The sequence below is a fragment of the Danio aesculapii genome, chromosome 16 (assembly GCF_903798145.1).
Source record: "Danio aesculapii chromosome 16, fDanAes4.1, whole genome shotgun sequence".
Lineage (NCBI taxonomy): Eukaryota > Metazoa > Chordata > Actinopteri > Cypriniformes > Danionidae > Danio > Danio aesculapii.
Window position 1 is genome coordinate 34328834 of NC_079450.1, and position 15369 is coordinate 34344202.

At 37.8% G+C, this 15369-nt stretch overlaps 1 protein-coding gene across 1 annotated transcript; it reads left to right on the top strand.

Annotated features, from left to right (window-relative positions):
• Positions 1-792: 792 nt before the first annotated feature.
• mdc1 (mediator of DNA damage checkpoint 1) lies at positions 793-15357 on the top strand. Its single transcript, XM_056475248.1, has 10 exons — positions 793-824; positions 1224-1364; positions 4546-5124; positions 5202-5286; positions 7137-8368; positions 8812-11786; positions 11871-12053; positions 14366-14491; positions 14570-14680; positions 14771-15357. Exons 2-10 carry the CDS (start codon positions 1229-1231, stop codon positions 14981-14983), a joined length of 5640 nt encoding a protein of 1879 aa, XP_056331223.1. The 5' UTR covers positions 793-824; positions 1224-1228; the 3' UTR covers positions 14984-15357.
• The last annotated feature ends 12 nt before the right edge of the window (positions 15358-15369 follow it).

A 15369-nucleotide genomic window follows, 5' to 3' on the forward strand; every position in this document is an offset into this window, starting at 1 on the left:
TAATTTTTTTATTATGAAAACAAATCCAACAAATATCTTGAATATATTGTTAATCTCTTTATTTTATTGGCAAAATTTCACATATACAAACAGAAACTTGCTAAGTCATCTCCCACATCAGCAATTTTTGTATCAATTTTGATTTCTTTATTTCTACTTTAAAATTGTTGAAAAGCAAAAAATCTAAGATATGTATCAATTATTAAAATAGTTTTTTGATTCCCTTGTTAATTCTTCAAATCATTAGATGTAGAAATGCTGTACATTACGCTTTGTGGATTTACATTTTTTAATTTATTTACTTTAATTCATAATTTTTTTTTTTACCATTGTTATATTAGTTTTTTTATCTTCACCTTTTATATTGTGTTGTTTGTATGTTCCTGATGGTTTGTGTCTAAATGTCTAAAATCATTCCAACAGGCAGGTATTGAGTAAAAACATTTCTTATTTGAAGTATTTACCTTTTTCAATAACGTATTATAATATTTATTTAATTGTAATAACTTTAATTGTTTTAATATTTGATTTAAAAAAATAAATTAATAACGGAAATACAAAAAACTAGGAAATATCTGAATTCTCATAAACATCTGAGAGAAAAAATACTTTATAACACGCCCCTTGTGCAGAACGCGCGTAAAACTTGGGACAAAGGCGAAAATAATTTTTCAGATGACCAATCACGCCGCAGAAATGCATTGTCAACCAATCAGTGTAGGGTTAGACCCTGACTGACAGCTTGACTGACGAATCAGTGGTGTTTGTTTAAAGGGCGGTCCTTAGACTTCAGGAAATGGTTTCCAAGTGTTGTGCATGAAAAGGTAAGCGCACGTTTTATTAAATGCAACGAGTTACGCACGATATATCAATAGAAACATAAACAGTGCGCGTGTCTTGCATGTTCTACTTTGCATTATTAGCGAGACATTCATTCTGTCAAAAGCTTTCTGAATAAATATTGCGAATAATATTTTCCAGTCAAATAGAGCTACCAGTGTAGCACTTTTTTGCAATCATTATTGTGGTAGCAATGTCCTAAAACCTTACTTTATGAAAAGTGTTTCTTATTCAACAGTTTGCTTGACATTCCTATCGATTAATAGCTTAATTTTCAAAATATTAATGTTTTTCTTTGAAATGCCTTAAAACATAATTTTGCCTAAATGTCGTTTCCATGACAACCACATTTATGTTGTAACCACAGTTTTTTTTTAATCTAGAGGGTATGATGGATGCCACTCAGCAGATGGAGGATCCCCTCTTTGAAGAAGAGGAAGAGGAAGAAGAGGACAAAGAAGGACCGAAAAGAGAACAGTTAGCAACATTAAAGGTGTTTAAAAATGACCACATACCAGAGGCAGGTGAGTGTCCTTATAGAGTGCACTTGAGCGGTCTAGTCCACCCCAAGGTAAAATAAATAAAAAAATTGTGTATTTTAAAAGATTCAATCCCAGCTTAATAAAATGCGAGTCAACAGTTACCTGCACACTGAGAGTCAAAAACACGTACAGACATAATCAAAATAAATATCTATAATATTTCATCAGCTCCCGATGAAATAAAGTGAAAAAAGTATTGGTCTGTGCAAGAAACTGAATATTATTTCCTTCTTTTACAGCCCCAGTTCATGACATTCTGAAGTATGATGTTCCTGTTGCTTAATGACGTAAAATATGTCAGACCCCCTAGTTTTTCACAATTTTTTTGTCATTTTTTTGTGCTAAAAATGACTGATTTTGTGGTGGTAATTCCCAGAATTTTGTGGACAGTTTCAAGGTAAATAAATATAAATTTATACAGGGCTTGACATTAACACCCGTCAGCTGTGGCGGGTTAGACAGACACCGCCACTAGCCACTTTGGCCTGTTGAAAATAATTTTTAAATTGTAGTTTTCTTATAAGGGTTCGACAATAAGTATGGCCCAATATTCATGCAAATGTGATCTTAGAATCCAGAAGCAGCATGACTGACAAAAATAATTGAGTTCTCGCCAGCAAAAGAAGGCAGATAAATACCAAGTGAGAAGATGATTACTTTACAGGTGATGTGATGCGCGCGACTGTTTAAAAAGCGTGCACGCTGCCGTTTTCTTGCATGAAGCAACCATGCCTGGAAACGCAACTGGTGCAATTTAGTTCTTTTTGAAATAGACTGGACAAAAAGCTATGCTTACGCACCCACAGTCCTGCTGCTTTCAAGAGCTCCAGATCTAAGAAAATGTATCCTTTTGCAGCAGTTGTTTTCGCTTTAAACATTCTCTGAACAGATTATTAATTGACCTAACGTTAACTGTGTGCACGTGGTTATCCTTTCATTATCACCTGTTTTCTTTTGCTTATAGTAATTTTTGTTAATATTGTTTAATTATCGTTGTTACAATAAATTGCTTTAATAGGAGATTAACTTTTTATTTATGTGTAGTTAACTGGTGATATCAGAAATATTCTTGTGTTATAAAAGTATTTTTTTAAGGTCAATTGTTTTTTTTAAAGAAAGGTATTGTTGAATAAAAAGTGCATGTATACAGCTTTATTTTGCTTGCTTTGACACATTATTTAAAAATTGTGGCTAAGAAATAATATATTTATTTCTTTTTGGTGTGGTCAGAGATAAATTTGGTAAATTCCTAATTTTGAGCCCTGAAAAGTCATGTAAAATAAAAACTAATTGCAATGGAACACTATGAAACCACAACCCATTTGCTCATGCACATAGAGCAAGCTCATACTCACAGGAAGCATGTGAACATGGCACACAATTTGAATCAAGAAATTTTAGCATGTCAAAGTCATATTTATGCATATAAAATCTATTTTCCCAATAAGTAATTGTTAGTAATAATGGCGAGCAATGTTGGAAATTTACTAGCCACAGTGGCCGGTGATCAAAATAGTTAATGTCAAACCCTGTGTGTGTATATATATATATGTATGTATGTATATATATATATATATATATATATATATATATATATATATATATATATATATATATATATATATATATATATATATATATATATATATATATAATATTATTATTATTATTATTATTATTATTATTATTATTATTATTTACCATGTTAGGTAGCCTACTATGTTAGGTGTGCAATCTGACAGTGACATTGACGCAAATTATAAAAATAAAGCTTTATTTTGGTCGAGATCTAAAACAGATCTAAAACGGTATGGATTAAGCCAAAGGAAGGTTGAAGAACTCTTATTTTTATCCATGATCTTACTTTCTTTTAGATTTCACTACCCGGAGCTCTTGACATCACACATAGGACATGCGTTAGGGCTTCCGCTACCGTAATACACATAAAACACAGATTGTCGTAATACGTTTTCCCTCATTAACTGCAGGGGAAAAGTTAATGAAATCATTTATCGATTTGACGCACATCTTAATACCAGCCATACATGTAAAGCACAAATAATGTCCTTCAATTCAGTCATATCCAGCGACCGTCATCCTTGAACCAATTTCCATTATTGTAAGCCGCTTGCTTTTCTGTTTGTTCCATTGCTCCGTTTGTTAGATGTTTGCTCCCACTCTCTTTTACAGTCTGAAGCATTTCAAATAAACACAAAACGCCCAATTCATGCCTAATCCAATCTTTGCATTGACTTCACATGTAAATCACTCGCGCTTCATCCGCGACTGCTAACTGCACAGGCTGCAAAACATTGCCCCCACTCATGTAATAGTAGGTTTGTAAGGGTGCAGATAAGACATCGTTTTTCGAGAGACACTCACATGCTCTGCGTATGCAACGTCTATAAGTCGTGTAAAACAATTATTGTAAATGCAAATAATTGACTTTTTTTTTAAATTATTTTGCATTTAAATTAAGAATTTTGCAGGATTCCAGGATTTTGCAGAATCGTGAAAACCAAGGCGCAGGGCCGGCGCGTCCATAAAGGCGACCTAGGCGGCCGCCTAGGGTGGCAAAATAGTGAGAGCGGCAAATGTGCTCTCCCCCCACTCTTTCGTTTTCACTTTTGGGTTGAGTGCGGCGTGATGGTGCTTTGCCTAGAGCGGGAGTTCAGCTTGCTCCGGCCCTGACTAGGGGGTCTGATTTGTGCTGCGAAATTATTAAAACCAATGGAAATTCTTTCTGCCTAAATTAGATAGCAGGCAAATTTAATCCTTTTTTGTATAGCCTAAACATATATGTAGCATTTTGACAAACAAAACAACGAACACATTTTTCATCCGTATTGCATACAGCATCAAATCATGTGTGAGTTTGGATCCATATACAAGTCATAATGCAACATAGTGGCTATATTTTCATTTTTGGGTGAACTATACCTTTAAATGATGCTGTGAAGCATAAATCCTCAGAGAATGATTCGTTAATTCAATTCATTTTTATTACTATAGTGCTTTTACAATGTAGATTGTGTCAAAGGCAAAGCAGCTTAACATAGAAGTTCTAGTAGTTTGAAACTGTGTCAGTCCAGTTTTCAGAGTTTGCTATTAATCCTATAATGCTGATAATGCTATTAATCTATCTTTTTTACTCAAATTTCAGAATTTCCTCTCTATGTCGGAGAAAATATCTTGGGTCGTGATCCTGCTGCCTGTTCTGTTCTGCTTCCGGCCCGATCTGTGTCCAGCCTGCATGCTGTCATCTCCATCTCTGTATTTCTTTCTAGCAAACGTTCTGATAACGGTGATGCTGTGGAAGCACTTATATGGGACATGGGAAGTTTAAATGGTACCAGAAAGGGCAGATTAAAGCTGACACCTCAGGTAAGATACGCTTTGACCGAAGGAGAAAGTGTGGTGCTCGCTGACGTGCCTTGTCAGTACATTGGCCTGGACATCTCCAAGAGAGATGCATTGGAAACTCCAGAAAAAGGAGTGTGTGCAAAGGAGAAAAAAGAAAGTCCGGTGCTACTGAGTAGTGACCCAAAGTTGAGGAAAGGTGTGCAGAATGGGTTGAATGACAAAGAGAAAATTGCTTTGCCTCCTGTGCCTTTATGGAGCCCTGAAGAAGGAGAATCCAGCATATGTTCACCACAGTCAGCTCACAAACAGCCTGAGATCACCCTGGTGCCTGAATCAGACTCCGATGGAGAGAGCGCTACAGATGAGCGGAAGGATTTTGGTAGACGATACAAGACACAAAGAATATTACTGAAAGATGTGATAACAGACTGTTGTTAAGCTTTTTTTTTGCTGTAGTTTCAGACTCTGCGTCATCTTCTAATCTGTGTAGTTCCGCAAATTCATCCTTCCTGACCCCTGCAAAAAAAATTATTCCAGAGAGGTATGTGGACCGTTTCTTGAACATATTTTTTTAATGTTCTCTTTTCATTTTTATGCTGCTAGTCTATAAATGATGTAATTACTTAACCTATTGTAGTAACACGCGAATAGTAAGTAATATAACAAATATACTTAAGGGGGTATAGACTTCAGAAACCCTTGCTATTAGTGAGCAATTTTTCGCATGTTTGCATTTAAGCCTTGTACGATATATTGCACCAAAATTATTGTCATTTAAGACCATTTTATGACACATTATATAATGCCTGAATGACAATATAATATCATCATAATGGAAGTTCACCCTTCCAAAGAACACATATTTTATTCTTAAGGATATTTCATTTATATATCATAATTTTAACAATGTAATAATTAGGCATTGGAATCAGAATGTGAAAACGAACATCCTAAATAAATAATAATATTAAATGTTAACACAAAACATGCAGGGTAAAGAGTAACAGAGGCTGTGATATCTGCTACCAAATCTATTTTCAGCTGTCTGACACCCACATGAAAATATACTATAGTCATTTGTAGTAAATACCACAGTGTTTTTAACCATACTGACACTGGCATCTCCAATAGAGATATAAATGTTGCACAATCAGCTAAAATGTTGCTAGAATTGGCTTTAATGTGTGGGCGATATACATTGCATCACCAAAAATGATTGAGCTCATGTCCATGTGTTGTGCAATATCGATAGTTAATATATAGATTATTGTGACAGGCCTATTTGCGTTTGTGCATACATTACACACCTGACTGAACATGATTTTGATATTAACAGCTTTCATCTTTTGACTTAAAGAAGATAAATCCTTTTGTAAATACCTTTGCAGCATTGCACTAATTATGAACACTCACAGAAAGTGACATTTATTGTTGATGAATATGTAAACATGCTCTTCATTTTTGTCGTTCAACAAAATAAACACTCAAGAAAAATAAAAGACAAAGATAGCCTCTTTCAAGGTTTCCACAGGGTCTTAAAAAGTCTTAAAATATCTTAAATCTCAAAAGGGGCCTTAAAACGCTTAAATCCACAGAAATATTGTGTTGTAGGTCTTAAATCTTTTTTACTGGGTCTTAATTTTCCTTTGTTCATGTATAGCTATCTGGCCATTAACACCCATACAATCACCAAGAATCCATCTCAATAAAACTTTTAACTTTTTATTTACAAATAGCATTTAATCACTTTTCTTACAGTAACATTTGTTTAATAGTTCTCTGTTTATTTACTGCTGAAGATACTGACCTGACCAATGTTTTTATTGTTAAATTATTATTATTATTATTATTGTATTATTAAATGCATTAAATTATAATCCTTTTTTGATTGGGCAAGTGAAAATCTTTTCCAACTGGCATATTTAAAAAACAAAAACTGCATTTAGCCCTGTATAAGTCTAAAATTTCATTCATGATGGTCTTAAAAATGTCTTTACAAGGATAGGTGACACAAATCTAAAATGAAAACTTGTTTTGTGTAAAACAAGATATTTAATTTTTGTTATTTTATTCATGATATAAAAGTCATGGGACCAATGCATTTAATTTATTGTTTTTCTGGGAAATTTCACAGACTTCAAGAACTTCCTGTGAGGGCAAAAGTTTTACACTGGGTTCATCTTGGTCATGTAGATTCATCATGTTCACCAACAAAAAGCTGTTTTTAAAGTGACATCTGTGCAAGCTGTGTGAAATTCAGCATTTTTTTAACACTCATCCATACCATAACGCTGCGATAAACTGTCAAAATAAAATTTCAATTCCCTCCTGATGTATTGTATGAATAACTTAATTTGATTCTGCTTAACTGTTTTGTGTATTTTCCCTTAGTGAGGATGAGAGCTCATTCACTCCATCTTCTGCCTCAATGAACCGATTCAGACTGAGTGAAAGTAACGGTGAACCCAGTTCAAACTCATCTAAGCATGGCCCCTTAGCCCTAAACTTGGACAGTGGCACTGATTTCGAGGAAGAGGAGATGAAGAAAAGCAAGACTGAACTATTGGCTACGCCAGAATTAGCTGCAAGAATAGAACCAGCACCTTCAGCAGAATTTCACATGGACAGTGATACTGATGTTGAGGAAGAGGATGCAGAGACGGGTAATGCTGGACCAGAGGCTCGGCCAGCTGAGAAGTCTGTAACTTCAGCTGGTCTACTTGTGGATAGCGATACTGATGTTGAATCTGAACCAGAGGCTCAGATTGAACAATCTCCAAAGGTGGGTCCAGTATCTTCAGCAGATCTTCATATGGATAGTGATACTGATGTTGAAGAAGAGGAGGAAGACAAAAGCAAACCTGACCCACTAGCCCAGACTGAAACTCCAAAGTTGGCAATAGTCTCTTCAGCAGATCTTCATATAGACAGTGATACTGATGTTGAAGAAGAGGAATCAGATGCAAGTAAGGCTAAACCAGATGCTCACAAAGCAGTAACTCTTGATAAACCTGTATCTTCTCCTGGTCTTCATATAGACAGTGATACTGATGTAGAAGAAGATGAGGAACAGAAAAGCAAGACTGAACAAAAGGCTGAAATAATTAAATCAGTAGCTTTAACAGATCTTCATATGGACAGTGATACTGATGTTGAGGAAGACGAGCCAGATGCACGTAATGCTAAGCCAGAGGCTCTTGATAAATCTGAATCTTCAGTTGGACAGCTTCATATGGACAGTGATACTGAGGTTAAAGATGATAATCCTGGGCAGGTTCCGCAACCCATTGCAAATATATTTGATGTCAGACCTACTATGTCAACTCCAGGGTCAGAGCTTAACATGGACAGCGACACAGATGTGGATGAAGAGAATAAGGAAAAGACCAGAGATTTTCTGTCAAACAGTGAAACTGATGATGAAGATCCTTTTAAACCTGTAGAAAGAAAGGTTGTCGAGGGTCAGAAGGCCTCTCATGGAGGCGGCGAAGGAGAGCAGTCTGAAGAGAGCATCCTTAAAAAACAAGATCAACATTCCCAAGCAAAGGCTAGTCTTGAGGAACCAACCCAAGCTTTTGGCCACTCTGAAGATGACTGGGACTTTCTATCCACACAAGCATACGGTAACATCCCACTCACCTATTTATCTTGTTCTTTAATTTCGTGATAGTATTTCATACATAATATTTATAGATGTTATACATTTTCCAGAACTACTAAATGTTTCAAAGGGTTTTTTAGTTAGCTGTTGTTGTTTTTTGTGTTTAATTATTTTTTGTCATTTTTTGTTTAAATTAACTGTAGAACTCTTCCTAACTGTGCAATTTGGTAATATTTTAATATTTTGGAGATACAAAAAGGAAGTTATGATTATTATTCTAAATGTATGTCAGGTAAAATGTAAATTTTGGCTTAATGGTAAACCTCACAAAATTGCATTTGCCTATTTATTTTTCTTTTTTGAGTTAAATTAATTGTTTTGTGATAAGCAAAATTCTGCCAAAATATATATAATTTGAGTGTAACTTTTATTGAACCAATACAATGTCTTAAATGTCAAATTCAGGAGCTGTCAGTACAAAGCGGCTTGAACTTGAGGCTACACAGGCATTTGAAACAGAGACAGACAGAGAGGAGGATCAGGAGGAGCCACTGAGCCATATACAACCCTACACTAACCTCTCTACTGCTGAAACTCAACTCATCCCTGTAGCAAAGCCTGGTGATTATGCTGAGGAGGAGGGTGAAGAGACACCAAATGACTCTCACCTTTCCACAGCAGACACAGTAATCATTGCCAGCACCCCAAGAAGAGAGGAGCAGACTCAGGCCTTTTCTCTCTTCACAGCCCAAACACAGCTTGTCTGGGAGGGAGAAGGCCAAGAAGTTGATCAAAGTGAGCCCACCCAGCTGATAGAAGCTGACACAAATGATGATATGCAGGAGGGTGAAAATGAGGAAAACATTAAACTAGAGATGAAAACCCATGGTACAGGAGCAGTACACAATGGTAAAAACTCCAGCTCCTATCTTATCATTGCTGAAACTCAGCCCATGTGTGAGGATGAGGAGGCAATAGATCTGAGTGGGAACGACTTTCAGAAACCAAGTACGAGAAAACAGGTTAAGAAATACGATTCTTCACATTGTGATAAAAACATTCCCAGCTCCCATGTCACCATAGCAGAAACACAACAAATGTGTGATGATGAAGAATTACCAGGTCAGGATGATGTATTGAGCAGTGTTCAAACAGAAAAACATTTCAGTTCCCATATCGCAACTGCTGAAACACAACCAATGTTTGAGGTAGAAGAGGTGCAAGACGATGACTTAAAAACTGAGGTCAGCAGAAGACAAACAGACAAAGATGAACCTGTGCTTAATACTGAAGAAGCTTCGACCTCTTATATTTGCATCCCCAAAACACAACCTGCTTGTGAAGAAAATGTAAGACAGGAGCTCAGCTGCAAGACATCTAGCAGAAGATCATGCAGGGGTCTATCAAAAAAAGGTAAGGAGGTTCCACAGCCTGATGAAGCTGTTGTCAGTCACGCTATGACAGAAGCACAACCAAACTGTGTGGAAGAACAAGCACCAGATGACAATCTGAAGGTTGAAGTCAGCTCTGAGAGTATAAGTCAACAAGCAGGTGAGTTCAAGTCTACAGAGCTTGCTGAAACACAGCCTATAAGTGATGAAAAGGAAGCACCAGGAGAAGATATGTCTGATGCGGCTAGAACCAGGCAGGTAGATGAAGATAACTCCATAGAATTCCAAAAACCCTCCAGCTCTTATGTCAACATAGCTGAAACACAGCCTGTGCTTGAGGAAAATGAAGAACAGGAGAAAAACTTCAGCAACAAGACACCAAGCAGAAGATCATGCAGAGGAAAGCTGAAGAAAGAAGACGAGGTTTCACAAACTGCTGAAACCCAACCAATTCCTGAAGAGCTTATTGAAAGAGCTGAGCTAAATAGTGAAGTAAAATCCAGGAGATCCCGCAGGACAAGAATTATAAAGGAAGACAAGGTTCCACAACCTGCTGATGCTGTTGTCGGTTCTGTTTCCACTATCACAGAAATGCTGTCTGTTTGTGAGGATGGGACTGAAAGAGATGAAGATCTGAATTTGATTAGATCCAAAAGATCCTGCAGAGAACGACAAATAGATGAAGGTGAACCTCCAAAGTCTGCTGGTCTCGACTCTGAGGAAAATGCCCAAGAAGAACCTAGCAGCAGAACTAGCAGGAGACAGAGGAAAGATAAGGCAAAGGAGGAGAGTGCAATGCCTGCATCTAGTAAAGCCCACGTTAAAAGTAGAAAAGTGCAGGATGGAAAAAGAAAGAGGCAGAAAGAATTGTCAGAGGATGAGGTAGAAAGTGAAGAGGAAAAAATCATAAGGAAAGGAACCAGAAGAACAGGTTTGAAACAAAAGTGTAGTGAAGAGGAAAAAGTGGAGGATAGGAATGCCCAGGAAGAGAAAGAAAAAATGAAGAAAGAACAGGTGGAGAAAGAGAGAGTACAGGAGGAAAATGAGAGAAAGGAGAAAGAAGAACATGAAGAGAGGGAAAGAGCTGAAACTCAAAGACAAAAGCTAGAACAAGAGCAGAAAGAACAATTGAAAAGGGAAGAAGATGACAAAAGACGAGAAAATGAGAGAATGCAGAAGGGAAAAGATGAAGAAAGAGAAGAGAAGGAAAGGTTGGAGAGGGAGAGAAACGAGCAAGAAGAACAAAGACAAAAAGAGGAGGCAAGAATTCAAAAAGAGAAGGAACAAAAAGAAAAGGAACGATTACAAGCAGAGAAAAAACAATTAGAAAAGGAGCGGCAAGAAAATGAGGCAAGGGTACAAAAAGATAGAGAGGAGAGGAACCTTAAGAAAGGACAAAAGAATAAGCAGTTGGACAAGGACAAATCTGAACTAGAACCTACTCTAGTTCCTCCAGCCAGGCGATCACGCCGCTGTTCAAGCTCTTCTCTGAATTCTGATCAGTCTGCAACCTCACAACAGGAGCCATCCAGCCAGAGGGGCAGAACACGGGGTATAGGACGGGGCAGAGGGAAACAGACAGTTGGCGAGCAGCCCATCAGTGCTAGACAGTCTAGCCGTAGAGGTCCAGCTTTTGAAGTGGAAGACACAGAACAAGACTCCAGTTTAACAACCCGATCCCGATCTCGCTCCAGTTCTAGAAGTTCTGAGAGATCTGCTAATAGTGTCCAGTCCTCAAATCAAGGGACAAGAGGACGAGGAAGAGGCAGGAAGAGTGTGAATTTACCACAACCCGAGGAAGTTTCTCAGGCTAAACCTTCTGGAAGAGGCAGGGGGAGAAGAGGCAGGCCTTCTGGTGTGGAAAATGTAGATGTCGGAATGAGCAATGAGCTTAAACAAGATGCGGATATGGTGGAAGGCAATACTGCTGTTCCCCAAATTAACAACAGAGGTCGCAAGAGAGCAGCCAACACAAGCACTACTGCAGAAGAGGCTCCTTCTCCCACACCCAAGACTCCACGGCGCTCATTGGCCAGTCAGGCACACAAGGTCACACACATCCTCAGATACAGACATTTACTGTCAAGTTTTATCACTTTGTGGATGACACCAATCTGTCTTCCCTTCTATTAGGTGTTGTTCACTGGACTGACAGATGAGAGTGGAGAAAGAGTGGTTGCTCGGTTGGGTGGAACTCTGGCAAAAGGGGTAAACGATATGACTCACTTGGTGACTGACAAAGCAAGACGCACTGTTAAATTTTTGTGCGCTGTTGCCAGAGGGGTGCCAATCGTGACTCCTGACTGGCTAAAGAAGGTGAGACGATCATTATTACAGGAATGTTAGTGATTCAAATGAAGCCAATCCAAAAATTGCATAGAAATATCTGAAGGTTAGAAAAAGCATTAATCTTAGTTTTCATCACACAAACTAGTTTTTAAGTAAAATACCTATTAATGCATTTTATAAATATTGGCATATGTTTACATGTGCAGTGGTGTAAAGTAATGAATTACAAATACCTAAATTACTGTGTATTTGAGTAACACAATTCTGTGTACAGTGGTCCCTTGTTATTCACGAAAGTTGAATGCATTCTGTACTGTACAGGAGACATGGCACGGAGGAGATTAATTGACAGTGGTCTACAGCCAATCAGGACACAGAACACAATCCACTAATCAGGACGCAGAACCCAATGCGCTGTAAAAAAAAAAGCATGTAAAATTGTACAAATGAAACTGCGAGACCGTAAAAAGTGAACCGCGTTATAGCGAGGGATCACTGTATTGATTTTTTTTTTTTCAGGAATTATAATTTACTAATTACTTTTAAAATGTGTACTTTTTATATAAATTGTGTGTATTCTTTCAGTGCTGCTTGAGCTTGATTTGCGGTGCCACCTACTGGACACTTATAGCTTCTTAGTCAGGGTTTAAAGTGCATAACCTAAGCATAAACAAATCCTCACAGCTAGATTTTTGAGTATGGTCTGTCTGTGGACTGCAAGACAGGAACGTAACATAAAGGGGCCTTAGGGGCGTAACTTGTAGTACGTTAGAGGCGTAACTTGAAGTTATGGAGACCCACGTCAAAACTATATTTTCGGCAAGATGTTGCTGTACATCAGTTATTAACATCTACACCTACTCCACACCTAAAACTAACCATCACAGTTATAAACGTCTATACCTACCACAACCCTAAACCCAACCATCATCGTTACAATTACACCTTTTCCAACCCTTAACCCAACCATCACAGTTATCAATGTCTACATCTTCCCCAAACCTAAACCCAACCATCAGTTTTTAACATACAGCCCCGAGTTGCGGAGGCTTTCAAGCTTGAAAAGCTTACCATTGTACTGTTATTTCCAACCACAGGAGGCGATGCTGAGTAGGCTGACTGTCATGACAAAACGAATGAAGAAGTCCGCAAGTTCCATGTTGGAGTTGCTAAATGAGTGAATATAACTATATATCAAATGAAATGGTTGTGGATAAATTTGGAGAAAACTCATGAAAACATTTGATGAATGTTCTCTGTTCCACCATCTTGCCAACAACATCTCGTTTCTCGTTATGACATCTCGCATGGTTTAATGGGATCTTGATAAGTTACGCCTCTCTACCTTATGCACCTTCATGTTATGCCACTGTCTTGCGGTCCACAGACAGATACACTTGAAATTTTTGCCCTCTAGCTTACAAGGATTTTGCCCTGCTTTCTGTCGGCTTATAATAGTTGCAGTTAATTAATGTAATTGGTTTTCACATAAAATTATTCTTACATTTTTTTATTTATCTTCCATGAATGACAAATAATTTAAAATAAGTAAGATAAAATATTTGACACTTAGAAACACCTTTAAAAGAAAAGGGCACGAATGCAATTTATGTTTTTGGTTTACAGGGTGTAAGGTGGAATTATTTTCACCTAGTAATACTAACCCTGAGTACTATTAGAAGGGCTGTTTTCACGCATACTTTGTGTAGTATTCATTCATTCATTCATTTTCTTTTCGGCTTAGTCCCTTTATTAATCCATGGTCGCCACAGCGGAATGAACTGCCAGCTTATCCAGCACATGTTTTACGCAGCGGGTGCCCTTTCAGCCGCAACCCATCACTGGGAAACATCCATACACACTCATTTACACATATACACTGCTGACAATTTAGCCTACCCAATTCACCTGTACCACATGTCTTTGGACTTGTGAGCTAAACCGGAGCACCCGTAGGAAACCCACATGAACACGAGGAGAACATGCAAACTCCACACAGAAACGCAAACTGAGCCAGCCAAGGCTTGAATCAGTGACCTTCTTGCTGCAAGGCGAACGTGCTACCCACTGCCCGCCTACATTGAGTAGTATTTACAACAGAAACATTTGCTCTATTTGCACAGCATTTTACTTGAATATGATTTTTCAGTACTCTTTCCACCACTGTATGTGTGAAGGTTTTGGATAACTCTACAAAATATAGAGTTTAGACAACCTTTGTGATGTAGCAATGATTTAGATTCCTGTAAAATCTCTTATGTTCTACGCAGTTATGAGTAAATACACGTGTAAATGGTTTCTTAAGATGTATAACTGAACATCCCTGTGTTTTTTCTTAGTGTGGAAGAGCTGGCCATTTCGTTGCTGCTGATGAATATATATTGAAAGACATTGAGCAGGAGAAGAAGTTTGATTTCTGCTTAGAGAAGTCATTGCAAACTGCACAAAGTGAATCTCTTTTAAAGGTATTAATCCCTCACAAGTACTTCCACCACCCTAACTACCATATGCATCACGGTTTTTGCCATACTTTTCCTTCGTAGGGTTATGAGATTCACGTAACCCCATCAGTGATGCCAGAGCCATCTCAAATGAAAGAAATCATAACCTGCTGCGGAGCACGTTTCCTTCCCAAAATGCCCTCCGCTCATAAGGTAGCCAATATCAGTGTACATTAATCTCATATTAAAAAGCACATTACATATCATCATAATTTATCATAATTTCTCCCTCTGTCTATTCAGGAGCACGTTGTTGTGGTGTCATGTGAGCAGGACCGAGGGCTTTGTGCGAAAGCAGTGGGTATGTCATTGCCCGTGGTCAGCACAGAGTTCCTATTGACTGGCATTCTGCAGCAGAGAGTTGACCTGCAGGCCTATTCTCTCACTTCCTCCCTCGACACGTCCAATCAGCCTCCAGCCCCCAAAAAAGCTGCTGCAAGGGGCCGTAGGAAGTAGCGACGGTGACTCAGGAAAGGGCTTTTTGTGTTATACATTTGTGACATTTGAAGATTTAAATTCATATAGCTGAAGATGAACGTGACATAATGTGCCAGTTTTATGAATACCACAATGAAATAGATAAAAAAAAGTGCTATGCTGCTATGCTTGGAATCACACACCCGCAGTTTCCTGTGAATGTGAGAAAGTGTGAGGTGGCTGTCAATGAATGATGAGTGTGTTAGTGATGGATAATTTAACTCATTTCAGTATTTTTTAAAGAAATCATTTAAGTAAACCCAATCAAAGCCTAAATTAAATAGATATTGTGCATTTTTGCAACACCCCTAGCGTTACAAATGCAGATAAATAAAAATAAAATGGAGATTTAAGTCGTTAAAATG